The 25,897-nt window shown below is 54.4% G+C and overlaps 1 protein-coding gene across 8 annotated transcripts in view; it reads right to left on the bottom strand.

The window, feature by feature from the left end:
* Positions 1-25,897, bottom strand: part of numb (NUMB endocytic adaptor protein) — an 84,114-nt gene that overhangs the window by 35,251 nt on the left and 22,966 nt on the right. For 4 of the 8 annotated variants that reach the window (XM_090221447.1, XM_090221451.1, XM_036963114.2 and 1 more), the window contains exons 2-4: positions 15,161-15,200; positions 14,331-14,466; positions 3,193-3,267 (exon numbers count right to left, since the gene is read on the bottom strand). In XM_090221447.1, coding sequence (XP_090077573.1) covers positions 3,193-3,267; positions 14,331-14,456 — 201 coding nt within the window. In that variant the 5' untranslated portion in view covers positions 14,457-14,466; positions 15,161-15,200. The remainder of the gene's footprint in view (positions 1-3,192; positions 3,268-14,330; positions 14,467-15,160; positions 15,201-25,897) is intronic. The other 4 variants (XM_036963113.2, XM_090221448.1, XM_036963111.2 and 1 more) reach the window with 1 other exon arrangement.

Raw genomic sequence — 25,897 nt, forward strand, 5'->3', positions numbered from 1 at the left:
GGGGAAGACTGGCTAGAAACACACTAGGGTCAGACCCTGACCGATACAGGGGGAGACTGGCTAGAAACACACTAGGGTCAGACCCTGACCGATACAGGGGGAGACTGGCTAGAAACACACTAGGGTCAGACCCTGACCGATACAGGGGAAGACTGGCTAGAAACACACTAGGGTCAGACCCTGACCGATACAGGGGAAGACTGGCTAGAAACACACTAGGGTCAGACCCTGACCGATACAGAGGAAGACTGGCTAGAAACACACTAGGGTCAGACCCTGACCGATACAGGGGAAGACTGGCTAGAAACACACTAGGGTCAGACCCTGACCGATACAGGGGAAGACTGGCTAGAAACACACTAGGGTCAGACCCTGACCGATACAGGGGAAGACTGGCTAGAAACACACTAGGGAATGGAAGGATACTAGCCACTTAACGACGCCACGCGGTGAGAGACTACAAATAGACAAATGGGGAATAGAGAAGAGGAGAGGAGGGCTCCCTGTTCTGGAGAGGAGGGCTCCCTGTTCTGGAGAGGAGGGCTCCCTGTTCTGGAGAGGAGAGGAGGGCTCCCTGTTCTGGAGAGGAGAGGAGGGCTCCCTGTTCTGGAGAGGAGGGCTCCCTGTTCTGGAGAGGAGAGGAGGGCTCCCTGTTCTGGAGAGGAGAGGAGGGCTCCCTGTTCTGGAGAGGAGAGGAGGGCTCCCTGTTCTGGAGAGGAGAGGAGGGCTCCCTGTTCTGGAGAGTAGAGGAGGGCTCCCTGTTCTGGAGAGGAGGGCTCCCTGTTCTGGAGAGGAGGGCTCCCTGTTCTGGAGAGGAGAGGAGGGCTCCCTGTTCTGGAGAGGAGAGGAGGGCTCCCTGTTCTGGAGAGGAGAGGAGGGCTCCCTGTTCTGGAGAGGAGAGGAGGGCTCCCTGTTCTGGAGAGGAGAGGAGGGCTCCCTGTTCTGGAGAGGAGAGGAGGGCTCCCTGTTCTGGAGAGGAGTGGAGGGCTCCCTGTTCTGGAGAGGAGGGCTCCCTGTTCTGGAGAGGAGGGCTCCCTGTTCTGGAGAGGAGAGGAGGGCTCCCTGTTCTGGAGAGAAGGGCTCCCTGTTCTGGAGAGGAGAGGAGGGCTCCCTGTTCTGGAGAGGAGAGGAGGGCTCCCTGTTCTGGAGAGGAGAGGAGGGCTCCCTGTTCTGGAGAGGAGAGGAGGGCTCCCTGTTCTGGAGAGGAGAGGAGGGCTCCCTGTTCTGGAGAGGAGAGGAGGGCTCCCTGTTCTGGAGAGGAGAGGAGGGCTCCCTGTTCTGGAGAGGAGAGGAGGGCTCCCTGTTCTGGAGAGGAGAGGAGGGCTCCCTGTTCTGGAGAGGAGAGGAGGGCTCCCTGTTCTGGAGAGGAGAGGAGGGCTCCCTGTTCTGGAGAGGAGAGGAGGGCTCCCTGTTCTGGAGAGGAGAGGAGGGCTCCCTGTTCTGGAGAGGAGAGGAGGGCTCCCTGTTCTGGAGAGGAGAGGAGGGCTCCCTGTTCTGGAGAGGAGAGGAGGGCTCCCTGTTCTGGAGAGGAGAGGATGGCTCCCTGTTCTGGAGAGGAGAGGAGGGCTCCCTGTTCTGGAGAGGAGAGGAGGGCTCCCTGTTCTGGAGAGGAGAGGAGGGCTCCCTGTTCTGGAGAGGAGAGGAGGGCTCCCTGTTCTGGAGAGGAGAGGAGGGCTCCCTGTTCTGGAGAGGAGAGGAGGGCTCCTTGTTCTGGAGAGCCCACAGGCCAACACGTAAAGTATTCTGACCCCTTGACCTTTTCCACATTTTGTTACGTTACAGCCTTATTCTAAAATGTATGAAATTGTTTTCCTCCCCCCTCAATCTACACACAGCACCCCATAATGACAAAGCAAAAACTGTTTTTTGAAAAATCACATTTACATAAGTATTCAGACCCTTTACTCAGTAATTTGTTGAAGCACCTTTGGCAGCGATTACAGCCTCCAGTCTTCTTGGGTATGACGCTACAAGTTTGGCACACCTGTATTTGGGGAGTTTCTCCCAATCTTCTCTGCAGATCCTCTCAAGCTCTGTCAGGTTGGACGGGGAGCGTCACTGCACAGCTATTTTCAGGTCTCTCCAGAGATGTTCGATCGGGTTCAAGTCCAGGCTCTGGCTGGGCCACTCAAGGACATTCAGAGACTTGTCCCGAAGCCACTCCTGCGTTGTCTTGGCTGTGCGCTTAGGGTCGTTGTCCTGTTGGAAGGTGAACATTCACCCCCAGTCTGAGGTCCTGAGCGTTCTGGAGCAGGTTTTCATCAAGGATCTCTCTTTACTTTGCTCAATTCATCTTTGCCTCGATCCTGACAAGTCTCTCAGGTCCTGCCGCTTAAAAACATCCCCACATCATGATGTCTTTTACTGAGGAGTGGCTTCCATCTGGCCACTCTACCATAAAGGCCTGATTGGTGGAGTGCTGCAGAGATGGTTGTCCTTCTGGAAGGTCCTGCCATCTCCACAGAGGAACTCTGGAGCTCTGTCAGAGTGACCATGGGGTTCTTGGTCACCTCCCTGACCAAGGCCCTTCTCCCAGCTCTGGGAAGAGTCTTGGTGTTACTAAACTTCATCCACTTAAGAATGATGGAGATCACTGTGTTCTTGGGGACCTTCAATGCTGCCGAAATGTTTTGGTACCCTTCCCCAGATGTGTGCCTCGACACAATCCTGTCTCGGAGCTCTACGGACAATTCCTTTGACCTCACGGCTTGGTTTTTGCTCTGACATGAACTGTCAACTTGTGGGACCTTATATAGACAGGCGTGTGCCTTTCCATATCGTGTCCAATAAATAGCATTTACCACAGGTGGACTCTAATCAAGTTGTAGAAACATCTCAAGGATGATCAATGGAAACAGGATGCACCTGAGCTCAATTTCGAGTCTCATAGCAAAGGGTCTGAATACGTAAGGTATTAAGTAGAAATAAGGTATTTCTGATTTACATATTTTTTTATACATTTGCAGAAATGTCTAAAAACCTGTTTTTGCTTTGTCATTATGGGGTATTGTGTGTAGTTTGACGAGGAAAAAATAAATGAAATCCATTTTAGAATAAATGTTTAATGTAACAAAATGTGGAAAAAGTCAAGGGGTCTGAATACTTTGAAGGCTCTGTAGCTACATATGGTCCAGTGTGTGTGAGAGAGACAGACAGGAGGACAGACAGCAAGACAGACAGACCTCTACCTACCGTCTTGAGCTGCTTCACTGCATCCTCACAGATGTGCATTCCTCTGGACTCCTCCACCTCTACATGACCCAGGTACTAGAGAGAGACAGATACAGAGAGAGCCAGAGAGAGCCAGAGAGAGAGAGACAGAGAGACAGAGACAAAGAGAGAGACACAGAGACAAAGAGAGAGAGAGACAGAGACAAAGAGAGAGACACAGAGACAAAGAGAGAGAGAGACAGAGAGAGACAGACAAAGAGAGAGAGACACAGAGACAAAGAGAGAGAGAGACAGAGACAAAGAGAGACACAGAGACAAAGAGAGAGAGAGACAGAGTGAGACAGAGACAAAGAGAGAGACACAGAGACAAAGAGAGAGAGAGATAGAGTGAGACAGAGACAAAGAGAGAGACACAGAGACAAAGAGAGAGAGAGACAGAGAGACAGAGACAAAGAGAGAGACACAGAGACAAAGAGAGAGAGAGACAGAGAGAGACAGACAGAGAGAGAGACACAGAGACAAAGAGAGAGAGACAGACAGAGACAGAGAGACAGACAGAGAGAGATACAGAGAGAGACAGACAGAGAGACAGAGACAGAGAGACAGACAGAGAGAGAGACACAGAGACAAAGAGAGAGAGAGACAGAGAGAGACAGACAAAGAGAGAGAGACACAGAGACAAAGAGAGAGAGACAGACAGAGACAGAGAGACAGACAGAGAGAGACAGAGACAAAGAGTTAGTGACACCGGTAGCAGAAACTGTGCCAGCATGTTGCGAGTGGTAACGTCCTCTTCCTGCTTCTCCCTCCCAGGGGGCCCCAAAAGGTCCCCGTGCCAACGGGTCCTTCCTGCTTCTCCCTCCCAGGGGGCCCCAAAAGGTCCCCGTGCCAACGGGTCCTTCCTGCTCCTCCCTCCCAGGGGGCCCCAAAAGGTCCCCGTGCCAACGGGTCCTTCCTGCTCCTCCCTACCAGGGGGCCCAAAAGGTCGCTGTGCCAACGGGTCCTTCCTGCTCCTCCCTCCCAGGGGGCCCCAAAAGGTCCCCGTGCCAACGGGTCCTTCCTGCTCCTCCCTCCCAGGGGGCCCCAAAAGGTCCCCGTGCCAACGAAGCCTTCCTGCTCCTCCCTCCCAGGGGGCCCCAAAAGGTCCCCGTGCCAACGGGTCCTTCCTGCTCCTCCCTCCCAGGAGGCCCAAAAGGTCCCCGTGCTCCTGTGAATGACTGGATGACGGTGTCTCAAATGAAAACATACTTTTGTCGAGGGCCCAAAGGGAGTAGGGTGCCATTTGGGATGCACAATAGGACTGGCTTCTGTAAATTATATTAATAGACAGTAGATTTAGGGATTAGGGTGCCATTTGGGATGCACATTAGGAATAAGTTATATTAATTGACAGTAGACTTGTGAGATGTACTGTTTATACCCTATACCGGGGTATTTTGAAAAACCGACAGTGTGATTTTCAATACCGCTAAAACATTTATTTGGGGGGTTGGGGTTGGGGTAACCCCTGCCTTGTAAGGGTGTGTGCTATGGTCACTGTTACTAACTACCTATACGTTTAGTATAACTAGAAGAGATGAGGTGTAAAATGTGTCAGCTCAGGGCTCCAGCTATGTGGTTTGCAAATACCCAGAACCCTCTTCTACACTGCTGCTATTCTGTTTATTATCTATGCATAGAGACTTTAATAACTCCCACAACAGGTACATATTACAACCGGTGGCCCCCCCTCACATGGACTCTGTAACGGTACACCCCCCTCATGGACTCTGTAACGGTACCCCCCCGTCATGGACTCTGTAACGGTACCCCCTCCCTCATGGACTCTGTAACGGTACCCCCCTCCCCCTCATGGACTCTGTAACGGTACCCCCCCTCATGGACTCGGTAACGGTACCGCCCCCTCATGGACTCTGTAACGGTACCCCCCCCCTCATGGACTCTGTAACGGTACCCCCCCCTCATGGACTCTGTAACGGTACCCCCCCTCATGGACTCTGTAACGGTACCGCCCCCTCATGGACTCTGTAACGGTACCACCCCCCCCCCCTCATGGACTCTGTAACGGTACCCCCCCCCTCATGGACTCTGTAACGGTACCCCCCCCCCCCTCATGGACTCTGTAACGGTACCCCCCCCCCTCATGGACTCTGTAACGGTACCCCCCCCTCATGGACTCTGTAACGGTACCCCCCCCCCCCCCCATGGACTCTGTAACGGTACCCCCCCCCCTCATGGACTCTGTAACGGTACCCCCCCCCCTCATAGACTCTGTAACGGTACCCCCCCCTCATGGACTCTGTAACGGTACCCCCCCCCGTCATGGACTCTGTAACGGTACCCCCCCCCCCCCGTCATGGACTCTGTAACGGTACCCCCCCCCTCATGGACTCTGTAACGGTACCCCCCCCCCCCCCCTCATGGACTCTGTAACGGTACCGCCCCCCTCATGGACTCTGTAACGGTACCCCCCCCTCATGGACTCTGTAACGGTACCCCCCCCCCCCTCATGGACTCTGTAACGGTACCCCCCCCCTCATGGACTCTAACGGTACCCCCCCCCCCCTCATGGACTCTGTAACGGTACCCCGCCCCCTCATGGACTATAACGGTACCCCCCCGTCATGGACTCTGTAACGGTACCCCCCCTCATGGACTCTGTACCGGTACACCCCCCCCCCCCCCCCTCATGGACTCTGTACCGGTACCCCCCCCTCGCGGACTCTGTACCGGTACCCCCCCCCCCCCCTCGCGGACTCTGTAATGGTACCCCCCCCCCCCCCCCCCCCCGTCATGGAATCTGTAACGGTACCGCCCCCCTCATGGACTCTGTAACGGTACCCCCCCCCCCTCATGGACTCTGTAACGGTACCCCCCCCCCCCCCCCCTCATGGACTCTGTAACGGTGCCCCCCCCCCCCCTCATGGACTCTCTAACGGTACCCCCCTCATGGACTCTGTAACGGTACCCCCCCCCCCTCATGGACTCTGTAACGGTACCCCCCCCTCATGGAATCTGTAACGGTACCGCCCCCTCATGGACTGTAACGGTACCCCCCCGTCATGGACTCTGTAACGGTACCCCCCCCCCCCCCCCTCATGGACTCTTTAACGGTACCCCCCCCCTCATGGACTCTGTAACGGTACCCCCCCCCCTTCCTGGACTCTGTAACGGTACCCCCCCCCCCCCTCTCACATGGACTCTGTACCGGTACCCCCCCCCCCCCTCTCACATGGACTGTAACGGTACCCCCCCCCCCCCCCCCCTCTCACATGGACTCTGTACCGGTACCCGCCCCCTCATGGACTCTGTTACGGTACCCCCCCCCCCTCATGGAATCTGTAACGGTACCGCCCCCTCATGGACTCTAACGGTACCGCCCCCTCATGGACTATAACGGTACCCCCCCTCATGGACTCTGTAACGGTACCGCCCCCTCATGGACTATAACGGTACCCCCTCCTCCTGGACTCTGTAACGGTACCCCCTCCTCCTGGACTCTGTAACGGTACCCCCTCCTCCTGGACTCTGTAACGGTACCCCCTCCTCCTGGACTCTGTAACGGTACCCCCTCCTCCTGGACTCTGTAACGGTACCCCCCCCTCCTGGACTCTGTAACGGTACCCCCTCCTCCTGGACTCTGTAACGGTACCCCCTCCTCCTGGACTCTGTAACGGTACCCCCTCCTCCTGGACTCTGTAACGGTACCCCCTCCTCCTGGACTCTGTAACGGTACCCCCCCTGCTGGACTCTAACGGTACCCCCCCCCCTCCTGGACTCTGTAACGGTACCCCCCCCCCCCCCCCTCACATGGACTCTGTAACGGTACCCCCCCCCCCCCCTCCTGGACTCTGTAACGGTACCCCCCCCCCCCCTCTCACATGGACTCTGTAACGGTACCCACCCCCCTCTCACATGGACTCTGTACCGGTACCCCCCCCCCCTCTCACATGGACTCTGTACCGGTACCCGCCCCCTCATGGACTCTGTAACGGTACCCCCCCCCCTCCTGGACTCTGTAACGGTACCCCCCCCCTCCTGGACTCTGTAACGGTACCCCCCCCCCCCCCCCCCTCACATGGACTCTGTAACGGTACCCCCCCCCCTCTCACATGGACTCTGTAACGGTACCCCCCCCCCCCCTCTCACATGGACTCTGTACCGGTACCCCCCCCCCTCTCACATGGACTCTGTAACGGTACCCCCCCCCCCCTCTCACATGGACTCTGTACCGGTACCCCCCCCCCTCTCACATGACTCTGTACCGGTACCCGCCCCCTCATGGACTCTGTAACGGTACCCCCCCCCCCTCTCACATGGACTCTGTACCGGTACCCCCCCCCCCCCTCTCACATGGACTCTGTACCGGTACCCCCCCCCCCCCCCCTCTCACATGGACTCTGTACCGGTACCCCCCCCCCTCCTGGACTCTGTAACGGTACCCCCCCCCCCCTCACATGGACTCTGTAACGGTACCCCCCCTCACATGGACTCTGTAACGGTACCCCCCCCCCTCCTGGACTCTGTAACGGTACCCCCCCCCCCCCCCTCACATGGACTCTGTAACGGTACCGCCCCCTCCTGGACTCTGTAACGGTACCCCCCCCCCCTCCTGGACTCTGTAACGGTACCCCCCCCCCCCCTCTCACATGGACTCTGTAACGGTACCCACCCCCCTCTCACATGGACTCTGTACCGGTACCCCCCCCCCCTCTCACATGGACTCTGTACCGGTACCCGCCCCCTCATGGACTCTGTAACGGTACCCCCCCCCCTCCTGGACTCTGTAACGGTACCCCCCCCCCTCCTGGACTCTGTAACGGTACCCCCCCCCCCCCCCCTCACATGGACTCTGTAACGGTACCCCCCCCCCCCCTCATGGACTCTGTACCGGTACCCCCCCCCCCTCTCACATGGACTCTGTAACGGTACCCCCCCCCCCCCTCTCACATGGACTCTGTACCGGTACCCGCCCCCTCATGGACTCTGTAACGGTACCCCCCCCCCCCTCTCACATGGACTCTGTACCGGTACCCCCCCCCCCCCTCTCACATGGACTCTGTACCGGTACCCCCCCCCCCCCCCCTCTCACATGGACTCTGTACCGGTACCCCCCCCCTCCTGGACTCTGTAACGGTACCCCCCCCCCCCCCCCTCACATGGACTCTGTAACGGTACCCCCCCCCTCACATGGACTCTGTAACGGTACCCCCTCCCCCTCCTGGACTCTGTAACGGTACCCCCCCCCCCCCCCTCACATGGACTCTGTAACGGTACCCCCCCCCCCTCTCACATGGACTCTGTAACGGTACCCCCCCCCCCCCCTCTCACATGGACTCTGTACCGGTACCCCCCCCCTCTCACATGGACTCTGTAACGGTACCCCCCCCCCCCTCACATGGACTCTGTAACGGTACACCCCCCCCCCCCCCTCTCACATGGACTCTGTACCGGTACACCCCCCCCTCTCACATGGACTCTGTAACGGTACCCCCCCCCCTCCTGGACTCTGTAACGGTACCCCCCCCCCCCCCCCCTCACATGGACTCTGTAACGGTACCCCCCCCCCCCCCTCACATGGACTCTGTAACGGTACCCCCCCCCCTCTCACATGGACTCTGTACCGGTACCCCCCCCCTCCTGGACTCTGTAACGGTACCCCCCCCCCCCTCACATGGACTCTGTAACGGTACCCCCCCCCTCTCACATGGACTCTGAACCGGTACCCCCCCCCCCCCCTCTCACATGGACTCTGTACCGGTACCCCCCCCCTCTCACATGGACTCTGTACCGGTACCCGCCCTCATGGACTCTGTAACGGTACCGCCCCCTCATGGACTCTGTAACGGTACCCCCCACACCTCCTGGACTCTGTAACGGTACCCCCCCCCCCCCTCACATGGACTCTGTAACGGTACCCCCCCCCCCCCCTCTCACATGGACTCTGTACCGGTACCCCCCCCCCCTCTCACATGGACTCTGTACCGGTACCCCCCCCCCCCCCTCACATGGACTCTGTAACGGTACCCCCCCCCCCCTCTCACATGGACTCTGTACCGGTACCCGCCCTCATGGACTCTGTAACGGTACCGCCCCCTCATGGACTCTGTAACGGTACCCCCCACACCTCCTGGACTCTGTAACGGTACCACCCCCCCCCCCTCACATGGACTCTGTAACGGTACCCCCCCCCCCCCTCTCACATGGACTCTGTACCGGTACCCCCCCCCCCTCTCACATGGACTCTGTACCGGTACCCCCCCCCCCCCCCCTCACATGGACTCTGTAACGGTACCCCCCCCCCCTCTCACATGGACTCTGTAACGGTACCCCCCCCCCCCCCCCTCTCACATGGACTCTGTACCGGTACCCCCCCCCCCTCTCACATGGACTCTGTAACGGTACCCCCCCCCCCTCACATGGACTCTGTAACGGTACCCCCCCCCCCCCCTCACATGGACTCTGTAACGGTACCCCCCCCCCCCTCTCACATGGACTCTGTAACGGTACCCCCCCCCCCCCCCCTCTCACATGGACTCTGTACCGGTACCCCCCCCCCCTCTCACATGGACTCTGTAACGGTACCCCCCCCCCTCACATGGACTCTGTAACGGTACCCCCCCCCCCCCCTCTCACATGGACTCTGTACCGGTACACCCCCCCCTCTCAAATGGACTCTGTAACGGTACCCCCCCCCTCCTGGACTCTGTAACGGTACCCCCCCCTCACATGGACTCTGTAACGGTACCCCCCCCCTCTCACATGGACTCTGTACCGGTACCCCCCCCTCCTGGACTCTGTAACGGTACCCCCCCCCCTCCTGGACTCTGTAACGGTACCCCCCCCCCCCCCCCCTCACATGGACTCTGTAACGGTACCCCCCCCCCTCTCACATGGACTCTGTACCGGTACCCCCCCCCTCCTGGACTCTGTAACGGTACCCCCCCCCCCCCCTCACATGGACTCTGTAACGGTACCCCCCCCCCCCTCACATGGACTCTGTAACGGTACCCCCCCCCCCCCGCACATGGACTCTGTAACGGTACCCCCCCCCCCCCTCACATGGACTCTGTAACGGTACCCCCCCCCCTCTCACATGGACTCTGTACCGGTACCCCCCCCCCCCCTCTCACATGGACTCTGTACCGGTACCCCCCCCCTCTCACATGGACTCTGTACCGGTACCCGCCCTCATGGACTCTGTAACGGTACCGCCCCCTCATGGACTCTGTAACGGTACCCCCCACACCTCCTGGACTCTGTAACGGTACCCCCCCCCCTCACATGGACTCTGTAACGGTACCCCCCCCCCCCTCTCACATGGACTCTGTAACGGTACCCCCCCCCCCTCTCACATGGACTCTGTACCGGTACCCCCCCCCCTCTCACATGGACTCTGTACCGGTACCCCCCCCTCTCACATGGACTCTGTAACGGTACCCCCCCCCCCCTCACATGGACTCTGTAACGGTACCCCCCCCCCCCCCCCCTCTCACATGGACTCTGTATACCGGTACACCCCCCCCTCTCACATGGACTCTGTAACGGTACCCCCCCCCTCCTGGACTCTGTAACGGTACCCCCCCCCCCCCCCTCACATGGACTCTGTAACGGTACCCCCCCCCTCTCACATGGACTCTGTACCGGTACCCCCCCCCCTCCTGGACTCTGTAACGGTACCCCCCCCCCCCCCCTCACATGGACTCTGTAACGGTACCCCCCCCCCTCTCACATGGACTCTGTACCGGTACCCCCCCCCCCTCTCACATGGACTCTGTACCGGTACCCCCCCCCCCCCTCTCACATGGACTCTGTACCGGTACCCGCCCTCATGGACTCTGTAACGGTACCGCCCCCTCCTGGACTCTGTAACGGTACCCCCCCCCCCTCCTGGACTCTGTAACGGTACCCCCCCCCCCCCCTCACATGGACTCTGTAACGGTACCCCCCCCCCCCCTCTCACATGGACTCTGTAACGGTACCCCCCCCCTCTCACATGGACTCTGTACCGGTACCCCCCCCCCTCTCACATGGACTCTGTAACGGTACCCCCCCCTCTCACATGGACTCTGTACCGGTACCCCCCCCCTCTCACATGGACTCTGTACCGGTAACCTCCCCCTCTCACATGGACTCTGTACTGTTGGTTAAGGGCTTGTAAGTAATCATTTCACGGTAAGGTCAAAACCTGTTGTATTTGGCACGTGTGACTATTAACAGCCCCCCCCCGTGTGCGTTTGTGTGTGTTTCACAGTGGTCACGCCTGGAGGGTTTCCTCTTGTTGGCTATATCAAAAAAATGTATGAAAACAAAAAAAATCCTGTTTGGTCTTAGTTTAAAGTCAGGGTTGGGCAGAAGGTTACCAGTGTGGTCAGGGTTAGGCAGAAGGTTACCAGTGTGGTCAGGGTTAGGCAGAAGGTTACCAGTGTGGTCAGGGTTAGGCAGAAGGTTACCAGTGTGGTCAGGGTTAGGCAGAAGGTTACCAGTGTGGTCAGGGTTAGGCAGAAGGTTACCAGTGTGGTCAGGGTTAGGCAGAAGGTTACCAGTGTGGTCAGGGTTGGGCAGAAGGTTACCAGTGTGGTCAGGGTTAGGCAGAAGGTTACCAGTGTGGTCAGGGTTAGGCAGAAGGTTACCAGTGTGGTCAGGGTTAGGCAGAAGGTTACCAGTGTGGTCAGGGTTAGGCAGAAGGTTACCAGTGTGGTCAGGGTTAGGCAGAAGGTTACCAGTGTGGTCAGGGTTAGGCAGAAGGTTACCAGTGTGGTCAGGGTTGGGCAGAAGGTTACCAGTGTGGTCAGGGTTGGGCAGAAGGTTACCAGTGTGGTCAGGGTTAGGCAGAAGGTTACCAGTGTGGTCAGGGTTAGGCAGAAGGTTACCAGTGTGGTCAGGGTTAGGCAGAAGGTTACCAGTGTGGTCAGGGTTAGGCAGAAGGTTACCAGTGTGGTCAGGGTTAGGCAGAAGGTTACCAGTGTGGTCAGGGTTAGGCAGAAGGTTACCAGTGTGGTCAGGGTTAGGCAGAAGGTTACCAGTGTGGTCAGGGTTAGGCAGAAGGTTACCAGTGTGGTCAGGGTTAGGCAGAAGGTTACCAGTGTGGTCAGGGTTAGGCAGAAGGTTACCAGTGTGGTCAGGGTTGGGCAGAAGGTTACCAGTGTGGTCAGGGTTGGGCAGAAGGTTACCAGTGTGGTCAGGGTTAGGCAGAAGGTTACCAGTGTGGTCAGGGTTAGGCAGAAGGTTACCAGTGTGGTCAGGGTTAGGCAGAAGGTTACCAGTGTGGTCAGGGTTAGGCAGAAGGTTACCAGTGTGGTCAGGGTTAGGCAGAAGGTTACCAGTGTGGTCAGGGTTAGGCAGAAGGTTACCAGTGTGGTCAGGGTTAGGCAGAAGGTTACCAGTGTGGTCAGGGTTAGGCAGAAGGTTACCAGTGTGGTCAGGGTTAGGCAGAAGGTTACCAGTGTGGTCAGGGTTAGGCAGAAGGTTACCAGTGTGGTCAGGGTTAGGCAGAAGGTTACCAGTGTGGTCAGGGTTAGGCAGAAGGTTACCAGTGTGGTCAGGGTTAGGCAGAAGGTTACCAGTGTGGTCAGGGTTAGGCAGAAGGTTACCAGTGTGGTCAGGGTTAGGCAGAAGGTTACCAGTGTGGTCAGGGTTAGGCAGAAGGTTACCAGTGTGGTCAGGGTTAGGCAGAAGGTTACCAGTGTGGTCAGGGTTAGGCAGAAGGTTACGGACACAAACCGGTGCTCCTGTCACCTTCTACCAAACCCCGTTTTGGTCAGTCAGTTGAGGAGGTGTTCTACCTCCCTGTACTATGTAGGAGTAAAGAGGAAGGGTTGGTCCGTCAGTTGAGGAGGTGTTCTACCTCCCTGTACTATGTAGAGGTGTTGTTCTACCTCCCTGTACTATGTAGGAGTAAAGAGGAAGGGTTGGTCCAGTCAGTTGAGGAGGTGTTCTACCTCCCTGTACTATGTAGAGGAGGTGTTCTACCTCCCTGTACTATGTAGGAGTAAAGAGGAAGGGTTGGTCCAGTCAGTTGAGGAGGTGTTCTACCTCCCTGTACTATGTAGGAGTAAAGAGGAAGGGTTGGTCTGTCAGTTGAGGAGGTGTTCTACCTCCCTGTACTATGTAGGACAGAGTAAAGAGGAAGGGTTGGTCCCACGTTACCAGGGAGTGGTCCATTTCAGTTCCATTTGTTGTTTTCAGAAAGCTAACCGTCCTGTTAAACACACACACACACACACACAGTCAACTACCGTCCTGTTAAACCCACACACACACACACTACAGTCGACTACCGTCCTGTTAAACACACACACACACACTCCAGTCCAGTTAAACACACTCCAGTCCAGTTAAACACACTCCAGTCCAGTTAAACACACTCCAGTCCAGTTAAACACACTCCAGTCCAGTTAAACACACACACCATTGAGTTATATGATCTATTGTTAAATACTTCAGGCTGATTTGGACATGAATTGTGATGCTAATATAAGATACCAATGACAGGCATTGGATTTGTGCCACAAATAATAAAAAGTTACCAATTGAAACAGTGGACAATAAAACCAATGCATGGATTGCTGTCATACCTTGTCCATTGACTGCTGACAGGGTAATGAAACCAATGTAATTTGTGTGAAGTATCCCATTAACACCCGGAACAGCACCATCTAGTGGTCAGAACATGTTAATATCAGCATGTAGGCTAGGACGTAAACCTAAACAACTCCAATGACTCATTTCTCTGAACAGGACAACAAAAACAACCAAATTCACTGAGAAAACATAACATAGGATGAAGAAACAATACTGCAAGCCGCAGCTCCATACTACTTATCAGACACAGAACTGATACTATAGTTGTTGCGGTGGTATTGGCATGAATGGGGTGTGGGGCATAGCCGTGGAGGTGCTATTCAATAAAATACCTTAAAATATATATTTTTTAAACAACAACAAGATCATTTCTGTAAGCCAGACAACAGCAGACCAAGCATGGTTCCAAAGTCTGATTAATAACAGACCTGAGTGTTGACAGGTCTTTCTCAGGGAGGTGTGCGGGTGTTAGCTACAGATTGTTAGAGCAGAGGCGCTGCTGACTGCTACTCTGTGTGTGTGTGTTGTGTGTTGTGTGTGTTGGATGTGTCTGTGTGTGTGTGTGTGTGTGTCACCTTGACTGCGAAGCTACACTTTCCCCTGCGGACCGCCCCCTCGTCCGTCTGCCACTGGTGCGGTCGGCTGGACTCAGGAACGTACACGTCTTTCTTCCGCCGGAAACTCTGCCGTAGCTTATTCATCCTGGACCTCCTGAGAGAGAGAGATGGAGGGGGGGAAAGAGGGAGCAAGAAGGGAGAGGGGGAAAGAGGGCACGAGAAGGGAGAGGGGGAAAGAGGGCACGAGAAGGGAGAGGGGGAAAGAGGGCACGAGAAGGGAGAGGGGGAAAGAGGGCACGATAAGGGAGAGGGGGAAAGAGGGCACGAGAAGAGAGAGGGGGAAAGAGGGCACGAGAAGGGAGAGGGGGAAAGAGGGCATGAGAAGAGAGAGGGGGAAAGAGGGCACGAGAAGGGAGAGGGGGAAAGAGGCACGAGAGGGGAGAGGGGGAAAGAGGGAGCGAGAGGGGAGAGGGGGAAAGAGGGAGCGAGAAGGGAGAGGGGGAAAGAGGGCACGAGAAGGGAGAGGGGGAAAGAGGGAGCGAGAAGGGAGAGGGGGAAAGAGGGAGCGAGAAGGGAGAGGGGGAAAGAGGGAGCGAGAAGGGAGAGGGGGAAAAGGGCACGAGAAGGGACAAGAGCGAGAGAAGAGAGAGAGCGAGAGAGCAGTGTATGAGAGGATGCCACTAGATAAAAGACAGGAAGAATTACACTAACAGCTCTAACCAAACAACCCTGTGGGCGTGTTCTACGGTGGGGAAGGAAGTCAGTCAAGTTGCAGAGAACCAGTGTTTCCGCGGTAGTCATCATCGCCGTGACGCCCCAAAACATATGAAACACGAACAAATATTTACCCTGGAGGCTTTGAAGACGCTGGAACAGTCCACGTTTCCTCTGCAAACAAAACCAGTAATGATTTAGCCACTTGGCTTTTGTTGTGTGTTCTATACAAGATACATATTCCTCTTTGTGGCACATTTAAGTTATGAGAAATAGAGAGGGATGCCAGAATCAAATATAGGCTGCAAAAAATAGATTATATTTATTTAGTATAGTGTTACCAGAGGAACCGGTTTACAATCTATATATGTTCTGTTATAATCTCTAGGACTGGCCACCCCTCATAGCCTGGTTCCTCTCTACCTAGCACAGCCAGAAGAGGACTGGTCACCCCTCATAGCCTGGTTCCTCTCTACCCAGCACAGCCAGAAGAGGACTGGCCACCCCTCATAGCCTGGTTCCTCTCTACCCAGAAGAGGACTGGTCACCCCTCATAGCCTGGTTCCTCTCTACCCAGCACAGCCAGAAGAGGACTGGCCACCCCTCATAGCCTGGTTCCTCTCTACCCAGCACAGCCAGAAGAGGACTGGCCACCCCTCATAGCCTGGTTCCTCTCTACCCAGAAGAGGACTGGCCACCCCTCATAGCCTGGTTCCTCTCTAGGTTTCTTCCTAGGTTTTGGCCTTTCTAGGGAGTTTTTTCCTAGCCAACGTGCTTCTACACCTGCATTGCTTGCTGTTTGGGGTTTTAGGCTGGGTTTCTGTACAGCACTTTGAGATATCAGCTGATGTAAGAAGGGCTATATAAATAAATTTGATATGGCCCGAGTTTGGTATAATGAACGAAACCCTGAATTAATGTAATAGTTAACTGATAATTGAATTATCAAAAACAAATAGTATTTTTATAATACCTGCTTCCACTTTGTGGAGGCTGTGCGTAAGGCTTGGGCGGTGTACCGTGTGTATACAGAAAGGAAGTGGATAGTTTACATACACCTTTGCCAAATCCATTTAAACTCAGTTTTTCCACAATTCCTGACATTTAATCCTAGTAAAAAAAAATAATATCCTGTTTTAGGTCAGTTAGGATCACCACTTTCTTTTAAGAAATGTGACATTTCAGAATAATAGTATAGAATGATTTATTTCAACTTTTATTTCTTTCATCACATTCCCAGTGGGTCAGAAGTTTACATACAGTCGAATTAGTATTCGGTAGCATTGCCTTTAAATTGTTTAACTTGGGCCAAGCGTTTTGTGTAACCTTCCACAATAAGTTGGGTGAATTTTGGTTGGCCCATTCCTCCTGACAGAGCTGGTGTAACTGAGTCAGGTTTGTAGGCCTCCTTGCTCGCACACGCGTTTTCAGTTCTGCCCACAAATTTTCCGGTTTCCTCCAGCATCTTCCCAAGGTCCTTTGCTGTTGTTCTGGGATTGTTTTGCACTTTTCGCACCAAAGTACGTTCATCTCTAGGAGACAGAACGCGTCTCCTTCCTGAGCGGTATGACGGCTGCGTGGTCCCATGGTGTTTATACTTGCGTACTATTGTTTGTACAGATGAATGTGGTACCTTCAGGCATTTGGAAATTGCTCCCAAGGATGAACCAGACTTGTGGAGGTCTACAATGTTTTGTTCTGAGGTCTTGGCTGATTTCTTTTGATTTTCACATTATGAAGATTACTGTAGTTCCCCAGAACTGTTCAGCCAGTCACGTGTTTGTTTGTAAATATCTGTCAGGGGAGCCCATAGAGTTGTGTATCTGTCAGGGGAGCCCATAGAGTTGTGTATCTGTCGGGGGAGCCCATAGAGTTGTGTATCTGTCGGGGGAGCCCATAGAGTTGTGTATCTGTCGGGGGAGCCCATAGAGTTGTGTATCTGTCGGGGGAGCCCATAGAGTTGTGTATCTGTCGGGGGAGCCCATAGAGTTGTGTATCTGTCGGGGGAGCCCATAGAGTTGTGTATCTGTCGGGGGAGCCCATAGAGTTGTGTATCTGTCGGGGGAGCCCATAGAGTTGTGTATCTGTCGGGGGAGCCCATAGAGTTGTGTATCTGTCGGGGGAGCCCATAGAGTTGTGTATCTGTCGGGGGAGCCCATAGAGTTGTGTATCTGTCGGGGGAGCCCATAGAGTTGTGTATCTATAGGGGGAGCCCATAGAGTTGTGTATCTATAGGGGGAGCCCATAGAGTTGTGTATCTATAGGGGGAGCCCATAGAGTTGTGTATCTATAGGGGGAGCCCATAGAGTTGTGTATCTATAGGGGGAGCCCATAGAGTTGTGTATCTATAGGGGGAGCCCATAGAGTTGTGTATCTATAGGGGGAGCCCATAGAGTTGTGTATCTATAGGGGGAGCCCATAGAGTTGTGTATCTATAGGGGGAGCCCATAGAGTTGTGTATCTATAGGGGGAGCCCATAGAGTTGTGTATCTATAGGGGGAGCCCATAGAGTTGTGTATCTATAGGGGGAGCCCATAGAGTTGTGTATCTATAGGGGGAGCCCATAGAGTTGTGTATCTATAGGGGGAGCCCATAGAGTTGTGTATCTATAGGGGGAGCCCATAGAGTTGTGTATCTATAGGGGGAGCCCATAGAGTTGTGTATCTATAGGGGGAGCCCATAGAGTTGTGTATCTATAGGGGGAGCCCATAGAGTTGTGTATCTATAGGGGGAGCCCATAGAGTTGTGTATCTATAGGGGGAGCCCATAGAGTTGTGTATCTATAGGGGGAGCCCATAGAGTTGTGTATCTATAGGGGGAGCCCATAGAGTTGTGTATCTATAGGGGGAGCCCATAGAGTTGTGTATCTATAGGGGGAGCCCATAGAGTTGTGTATCTATAGGGGGAGCCCATAGAGTTGTGTATCTATAGGGGGAGCCCATAGAGTTGTGTATCTATAGGGGGAGCCCATAGAGTTGTGTATCTATAGGGGGAGCCCATAGAGTTGTGTATCTATAGGGGGAGCCCATAGAGTTGTGTATCTATAGGGGGAGCCCATAGAGTTGTGTATCTATAGGGGGAGCCCATAGAGTTGTGTATCTATAGGGGGAGCCCATAGAGTTGTGTATCTATAGGGGGAGCCCATAGAGTTGTGTATCTATAGGGGGAGCCCATAGAGTCGTGTATCTATAGGGGGAGCCCATAGAGTCGTGTATCTATTGGAGAGCCCATAGAGTCGTGTATCTGTTGGAGAGCCCATAGAGTCGTGTATCTATTGGAGGAGCCCATAGAGTCGTGTATCTATTGGAGGAGCCCATAGAGTTGTGTATCTATTGGGAGAGCCCATAGAGTTGTGTATCTATTGGGAGAGCCCATAGAGTTGTGTATCTATTGGGGGAGCCCATAGAGTTGTGTATCTATTGGGAGAGCCCATAGAGTTGTGTATCTATTGGGGGAGCCCATAGAGTTGTGTATCTATTGGGGGAGCCCATAGAGTTGTGTATCTATTGGGGGAGCCCATAGAGTTGTGTATCTATTGGGAGAGCCCATAGAGTTGTGTATCTATTGGGAGAGCCCATAGAGTTGTGTATCTATTGGGAGAACCCATAGAGTTGTGTATCTATTGGGGAGCCCATAGAGTTGTGTATCTATTGGGGAGCCCATAGAGTTGTGTATCTATTGGGGAGCCCATAGAGTTGTGTATCTATTAAAGGGGCCCATAGAGTTGTGTATCTATTGGAGGAGCCCATAGAGTTGTGTATCTATTGGAGGAGCCCATAGAGTTGTGTATCTATTGGAGGAGCCCATAGAGTTGTGTATCTATCGGGGGAGCCCATAGAGTTGTGTATCTGTTGGAGGAGCCCATAGAGTTGTGTATCTATAGGAGAACCCATAGAGTTGTGTATCTATAGGGGGAGCCCATAGAGTTGTGTATCTATAGGAGAGTCTCTGTTGTGCAGCACATGAGGTGATGAAGTTACTCTTGGATGTAATTCACTACTCAATGTTTGCCATCAGATATCTGATGTCTTTCTGTCAGTAGGTCAGAGAGCTCTGGATGAGTTCTGTTCACCTGCCATGTTTTCCCTGTGCTTCCTGTTAGCGTTTTTTAATTAACCTTCATTTAACCTTCATTTAACCTTCATTTAACCTTATTTACAACGAATGCTTCCTGTTAGCGTTTTTTATTGAACCTTCATTGAACCTTCATTTAACCTTCATTTAACCTTCATTTAACCTTCATTTACAACGAATGCTTCCTGTTAGCGTTTTTCTCCTACCGTTCTTCTAAAGTATGAATTTCGCCATTAGTTAAAAACCTGGCTGAAATCGAGGCAAACGTGATCACTTACAGACCCTCTTAACAGGGTTTCTGAAAGCAGATAATGTCAGGTTCTGCACTAGAGGGCAATGGCTATTTTTCATCAGCCTGGGTTTAAGTCGCGGCTCGTGTTTAGGAAACTGGACGTTCAGTTTTTTTTGTTGATGTTTTTGTTTGTTGTTGTATGTGAATAAATGAATGTATGTACAGAGCTTTTGGAAAGTTTTCAGACTTTTGCCACACATTTTGTTACGTTAAAGCCTTTTAAAAATGTTGATTAAACCCCTCAATCTACACACACACACACACACACACAAAACACCCCATAATGACTAAGCAAAAATATGTTTTTAGACATTTTTGCAAATTTGAAAAACATTCAGCCAAGGAATTGGCTCCTCTTTGGTTGCCATCTAACCAATGAGACCGCCCAAGCTCATTCAAGGATCACGACTTATCAAATACAACAGGAAGTCTTCTTAGTGATGGACAAATGCAAAAATATATAGTGACCATGCACTGCCAACGGTGGGATCTTATACAGACAGGTGTGTGCCTTTGCAAATCATGTCCAATCAATTTAATTTACCACAGGTGGACTCCAATCAAGTTGTAGAAACATCTCAAGGATGATCAGTGGAAACAGGATGCACCGGAGTTCAATTTCAGCAGGTAGCCTAGTGGTTAGAGCATTGGGATCGCCCTGCCCTCTCTCCCGCTCGGTCCCTCGCTTCCCTCTCCCTCGCTCCTTTCCGCCCGCTCCCCCCTCCCTCGTGCTCCCTCTCCACACTTGTTTATTTAGGTCATATCATGTCTCAGCTCACTGCAGAGCTTAGGCAGGCGCCTGTCACTGCAGAAAAAGACATGAAGAGGGGAGGAAAAGTAAACACAGCTTCTCTGCCACAACAAACCATGACCTCTGAACCCTGGACATCTTGTAATGTTACCACCTGTCTTATCCAACCACTAGGCCACGTTATTGACTGGTAACAGCTTGCATACTTTCTCTCCCACTCACTCGCTCCTCCTCCTCCCGCTGACTCTCTCTGCAGCCTAGTACAGCACAGCCGAGTACAGCGCAGCACCGCCTGGTACAGTGGTGTACGGCGCAGCACCGCCTGGTACAGTGGTGTACAGGGCAGCACCGCCTGGTACAGTGGTGTACAGGGCAGCACCGCCTGGTACAGTGGTGTACAGGGCAGCACCGCCTGGTACAGTGGTGTACAGGGCAGCACCGCCTGGTACAGTGGTGTACAGGGCAGCACCGCCTGGTACAGTGGTGTACAGGGCAGCACCGCCTGGTACAGTGGTGTACAGGGCAGCACCACCTGGTACAGTGGTGTACAGGGCAGCACAGCCTGGTACAGTGGTGTACAGGGCAGCACCACCTGGTACAGTGGTGTACAGGGCAGCACTACCTGGTACAGTGGTGTACAGGGCAGCACCGCCTGGTACAGTGGTGTACAGGGCAGCACCGCCTGGTACAGTGGTGTACAGGGCAGCACCGTCTGGTACAGTGGTGTACAGGGCAGCACCGCCTGGTACAGTGGTGTACAGGGCAGCACCGCCTGGTACAGTGGTGTACAGGGCAGCACCACCTGGTACAGTGGTGTACAGGGCAGCACCGCCTGGTACAGTGGTGTACAGGGCAGCACCGCCTGGTACAGTGGTGTACGGCGCAGCACCGCCTGGTACAGTGGTGTACAGGGCAGCACCGCCTGGTACAGTGGTGTACAGGGCAGCACCACCTGGTACAGTGGTGTACAGGGCAGCACAGCCTGGTACAGTGGTGTACAGGGCAGCACAGCCTGGTACAGTGGTGTACAGGTCAGCACCACCTGGTACAGTGGTGTACAGGGCAGCACTACCTGGTACAGTGGTGTACAGGGCAGCACCGCCTGGTACAGTGGTGTACAGGGCAGCACCGCCTGGTACAGTGGTGTACAGGGCAGCACCACCTGGTACAGTGGTGTACAGGGCAGCACCGCCTGGTACAGTGGTGTACAGGGCAGCACCGCCTGGTACAGTGGTGTACAGGGCAGCACAGCCTGGTACAGTGGTGTACAGCACAGCCTGGTACAGTACACAAATCAAGCCCTGCAGGAGTGGTCACAGCCCCAGAGTATTTACAGTCATGACGAGGACTCTCCTCTTAATAAGCCCAGTACTGAGGGGCCTTTAAGACTGGGGCTCCCACCAGGACAGAGAAGGGGGGGTGGAGAGAGCGAGACAGAGGGCACGAGACACACCGAGAGTGAGACAGAGGGCACGAGACACACCTAGAGCGAGACAGAGGGCACGAGACACACAGAGAGCGAGACAGAGGGCACGAGACACACAGAGAGCGAGACAGAGGGCACGAGACACACAGAGAGCGAGACAGAGGGCACGAGACACACAGAGAGCGAGACAGAGGGCACGAGACACAGAGAGCGAGACAGAGGGCACGAGACACAGAGAGCGAGACAGAGGGCACGAGACACAGAGAGCGAGACAGAGGGCACGAGACATGCCGAGAGAGAGACAGAGGGCACGAGACACACCGAGGGCACGACACTCAGAGAGCGAGACAGAGTACTGGATCATGCTCTCACACCATACCATCCTTACTGACTGACAAACAGACATGAACTTTCGCTACTTCACTGATCAGAGGGAAAGAAAGAGGGAGGAAGGCAGCAGAGCAGAGAGTAGCTATAGCACTGCTGCAGATGTCCTGTACCCAGCCCAGTACTATTTCAATAATCTCCCAGGAATGTAAAACTGATTAAACCCTACAGAAGGATCCTAGGGAAGAGCGGGAAAGAGAGAGGGAGAGGAAGAGAGAAAACATTGAACAACTCTGCAGAACTCCCTGGCTAGTTGCTAGCACCGTCTACAGTATTCTGCCCGTGTGTCTGACTCAGGACACTGCAGTCTTGCACTGCAACACAAAACCAGCAAACCACCATATTACAGCGTATCTTAGAACCCATTTACACAAAACACGGTATCAGCATCGAACCCACAAATCACGCCTACATAGTAACCCACGGCCCAGTGACGTCACACACAGAGAGAGAGAGAACACTAAGTCAAGGTGGAACATGGTAGCTCTGTAGTAGCTCTGGAGAGGAGACACACATGAAAGAATGAGAAACGTCGTTACCGCGGTAATCCAATTTTCCTGGCATGCTCAGCGCTGGGCTGGTGACGTAAAGGAAGAGAGGTGTTACATAAACCTGGGCTAGCTTAACTACACACAGCAGGGTAGAGTGACACAAGGGTCAAGGTGGGAACTACAATTACCAGGGGACACGGGGCAGAGTGAGACAAGGTTCAAGGTGGGAACTATAATTACCAGAGGACACGGGGCAGAGTGAGAAAAGGGTCAAGGTGGGAACTACAATTACCAGGGGACACGGGGCAGAGTGAGACAAGGGTCAAGGTGGGAACTACAATTACCAGGGGACACAGGGCAGAGTGAGACAAGGGTCAAGGTGGGAACTACAATTACCAGGGTACACGGGGCAGAGTGACACAAGGGTCAAGGTGGGAACTACAATTACCAGGGGACACGGGGCAGAGTGAGACAAGGGTCAAGGTGGGAACTACAATTACCAGGGGACATGGGGCAGAGTGAGACAAGGGTCAAGGTGGGAACTACAATTACCAGGGGACACGGGGCAGTGTGACACAAGGGTCATGGTGGGAACGACAATTACCAGGGGACACAGGTCAGGGTGACACAAGGGTCAGAGGCTAGGGTGGAAACTACAGAGACCAGGGATAGAGTTCAGGGGGTTAAGGATCAGCAGGGCTGTATAGTGCTACCATTTTGGTGAAATACAGTGCCTTTCGGAAAGTATTCAGACCCCTTGACTCTTTCCACATTTTGTTACGTTACAACCTTACTCTAAAAATGATTACATTATTTTTCCCCCCTCATCAATCTACACACAATACCCCATAATGACAAAGCATAAGCAATGTTATTTGTGTGCAAATTTTTACACACACACATACATATATTTAAATAAGTATTCAGACCCTTTACTCAGTACTTAGACGAAGCACCTTTTGGCAGCGATTACAGCATCGAGTCTTCTTGGGTATGACCCTACAAGCTTGGCACACCTGTATTTGAGGAGTTTCTCCCCAAGCTCTGCCAAGCTTGTAGCAGAGACAAGCTGAGGAAAAAGGTACGAGCCGGCCGAAGATGAGAGTGAGGATGAACCGTCCGTCGCCTGTGCAGCCCAGAAGCAAGTGGTTGACCAACCTCTATCTACGGAGTTGGAGGCGGCGCCAGAACACGAACCCCATGGGGAACCACTGGAGGAGGAGCTAAGCCTCCCCCTCCTCAATTTCAAGGGGCCAGTCGAAATACCCGCTGGGAGCCAACTGTGGGGACAATTTGGGACTGCCCAGTGGGAGGATTCGAACTTGAAAGCCGCCGGAGCCCAAGTGATAGCGGTGGATGGACAGCTACTTCTGGGGGTGAATGACTGGCGGTACCCCCATTTCCAAATCAAGAATAACCTTTTGTATCAGGTGTCACGCCAACAGGGGGAACTTTGAGAGGTATTGTTGCTTCCCCGATGCTACGTGGGAACCCTTCTTCAGCTGGCCCACACCCACCTGTTGGGGGCGCACCGGGGAATGGAGAAGACCCAGGAATGAATCGCCACCCGGTTCCACTGGCCCGGGATTAGGAGGGCCGCGGAAGACTATTGTCGCAGCTGCCCGGAGTATCAAATCACCGCCCCAAAAGCACATTTCCCGAAACCCACTGGTCCCCCTACCGGGGCGGCAGGTAGCCTAGTGGTTAGAGCATTGAACTAGTAACCGAAAGGTTGTCAGCTCGGGGATTCGATCTTACAAGGTACAAATCTGTCGTTCTGCCCATGAACAAGGCAGGCACTGTTCCTAGATCATCATTGAAAATGAGAAATTGTTCTTAACTGACTTGCCTAGTTAAATAAAGATCAAATCAATATTTTAAAAATCATCAGGGTGCCCATTGCACGCGTCGCCATGGACATAGTGGGACCCCTGGTAAAAACAGCACGAGGACACTAGTACGTCCTGGTATTAGTAGATTATGCCACCCGGTATCCCGAGGCCATTCCCCTATGAGCGGCGGTATCCAAGGGAATCGCCCAGGAGCTGTTCCACCTCTTTAGCCGGGTGGGCATCCCGAACGAGATTCTGACAGACCAAGGAACTGAGTTTATGTCCCGCCTAATGAACTATTTGTGGGCTCTCCTGCAGATTCGGACCCAGTCTTTCACCTGCAGATCATCGGGATCTTGGTCACCTCCCTGACCAAGGCCCTTCTCTCTCTGTGCCTCGACACAATCCTGTCTTGGAGCTCTACGTACAATTCCTTCGACCTCATGACTTGGTTTTTGCTCTGACATGCACTCTGACAACTGTGGGACCTTATATAGACAGGGGTGTCAGGGGTTTCCAAATCATGTCCAATCAATTGAATTTACCACAGGTGGACTCCAATCAAGTTCATGGAAACAGGATGAACCTGAGCTTAATTTCTAGTCTCATAGCAAAGGGTCTGAATACTTATGTAAATAAGGTATTTCTGTTTTTGCTTTGTCACTATGGGGTATTGTGTGTAGATTGATGAGGAAATGTTTAAACTTTTAATCCATTTTAGAATAAAGCTGTAAGATAACATTTAAAAACAGTCAAGGGGTCTGAATACTTTCATAATGCACTGTATGGCCTCTGCCACGCAGCCACCCCCTCAGGGCATCTGCCACGCAGCCACCCCCTCAGGGCCTCTGCCACGCAGCCACCCCCCTCAGGGCCCCTGCCACGCAGCCACCCCCCTCAGGGCCCCTGCCACCCCCCTCAGGGCCTCTGCCACCCCCCTCAGGGCCTCTGCCACGCTGCCACCCCCCTCAGGGCCCCTGCCACCCCCCTCAGGGCCACGCAGCCACCCCCCTCAGGGCCACGCAGCCACCCCCCTCAGGGCCACGCAGCCACCCCCCTCAGGGCCACGCAGCCACCCCCCTCAGGGCCACGCAGCCACCCCCCTCAGGGCCACGCAGCCACCCCCCTCAGGGCCTCTGCCACGCAGCCACCCCCCTCAGGGCCTCTGCCACGCAGCCACCCCCCTCAGGGCCTCTGCCACGCAGCCACCCCCCTCAGGGCCTCTGCCACGCAGCCACCCCCCTCAGGGCCTCTGCCACGCAGCCACCCCCCTCAGGGCCCCTGCCACGCAGCCACCCCCCTCAGGGCCTCTGCCACGCAGCCACCCCCCTCAGGGCCTCTGCCACGCAGCCACCCCCCTCAGGGCCTCTGCCACGCAGCCACCCCCCTCAGGGCCTCTGCCACGCAGCCACCCCCCTCAGGGCCTCTGCCACGCAGCCACCCCCCTCAGGGCCTCTGCCACGCAGCCACCCCCCTCAGGGCCTCTGCCACGCAGCCACAGCGGAGACAGACCTCTGACACGACAGAGTGGATTAGCAAAAAGCTAAGCTGTGTTTTGCTATATTGCACTTGTGATTTCATGAATATTATTTGAATGTGCGCTCTGCAATTCAGCGGT

Source organism: Oncorhynchus mykiss, chromosome 25, assembly GCF_057628025.1.
Source record: "Oncorhynchus mykiss isolate SJ-2025 chromosome 25, ASM5762802v1, whole genome shotgun sequence".
NCBI lineage: Eukaryota > Metazoa > Chordata > Actinopteri > Salmoniformes > Salmonidae > Oncorhynchus > Oncorhynchus mykiss.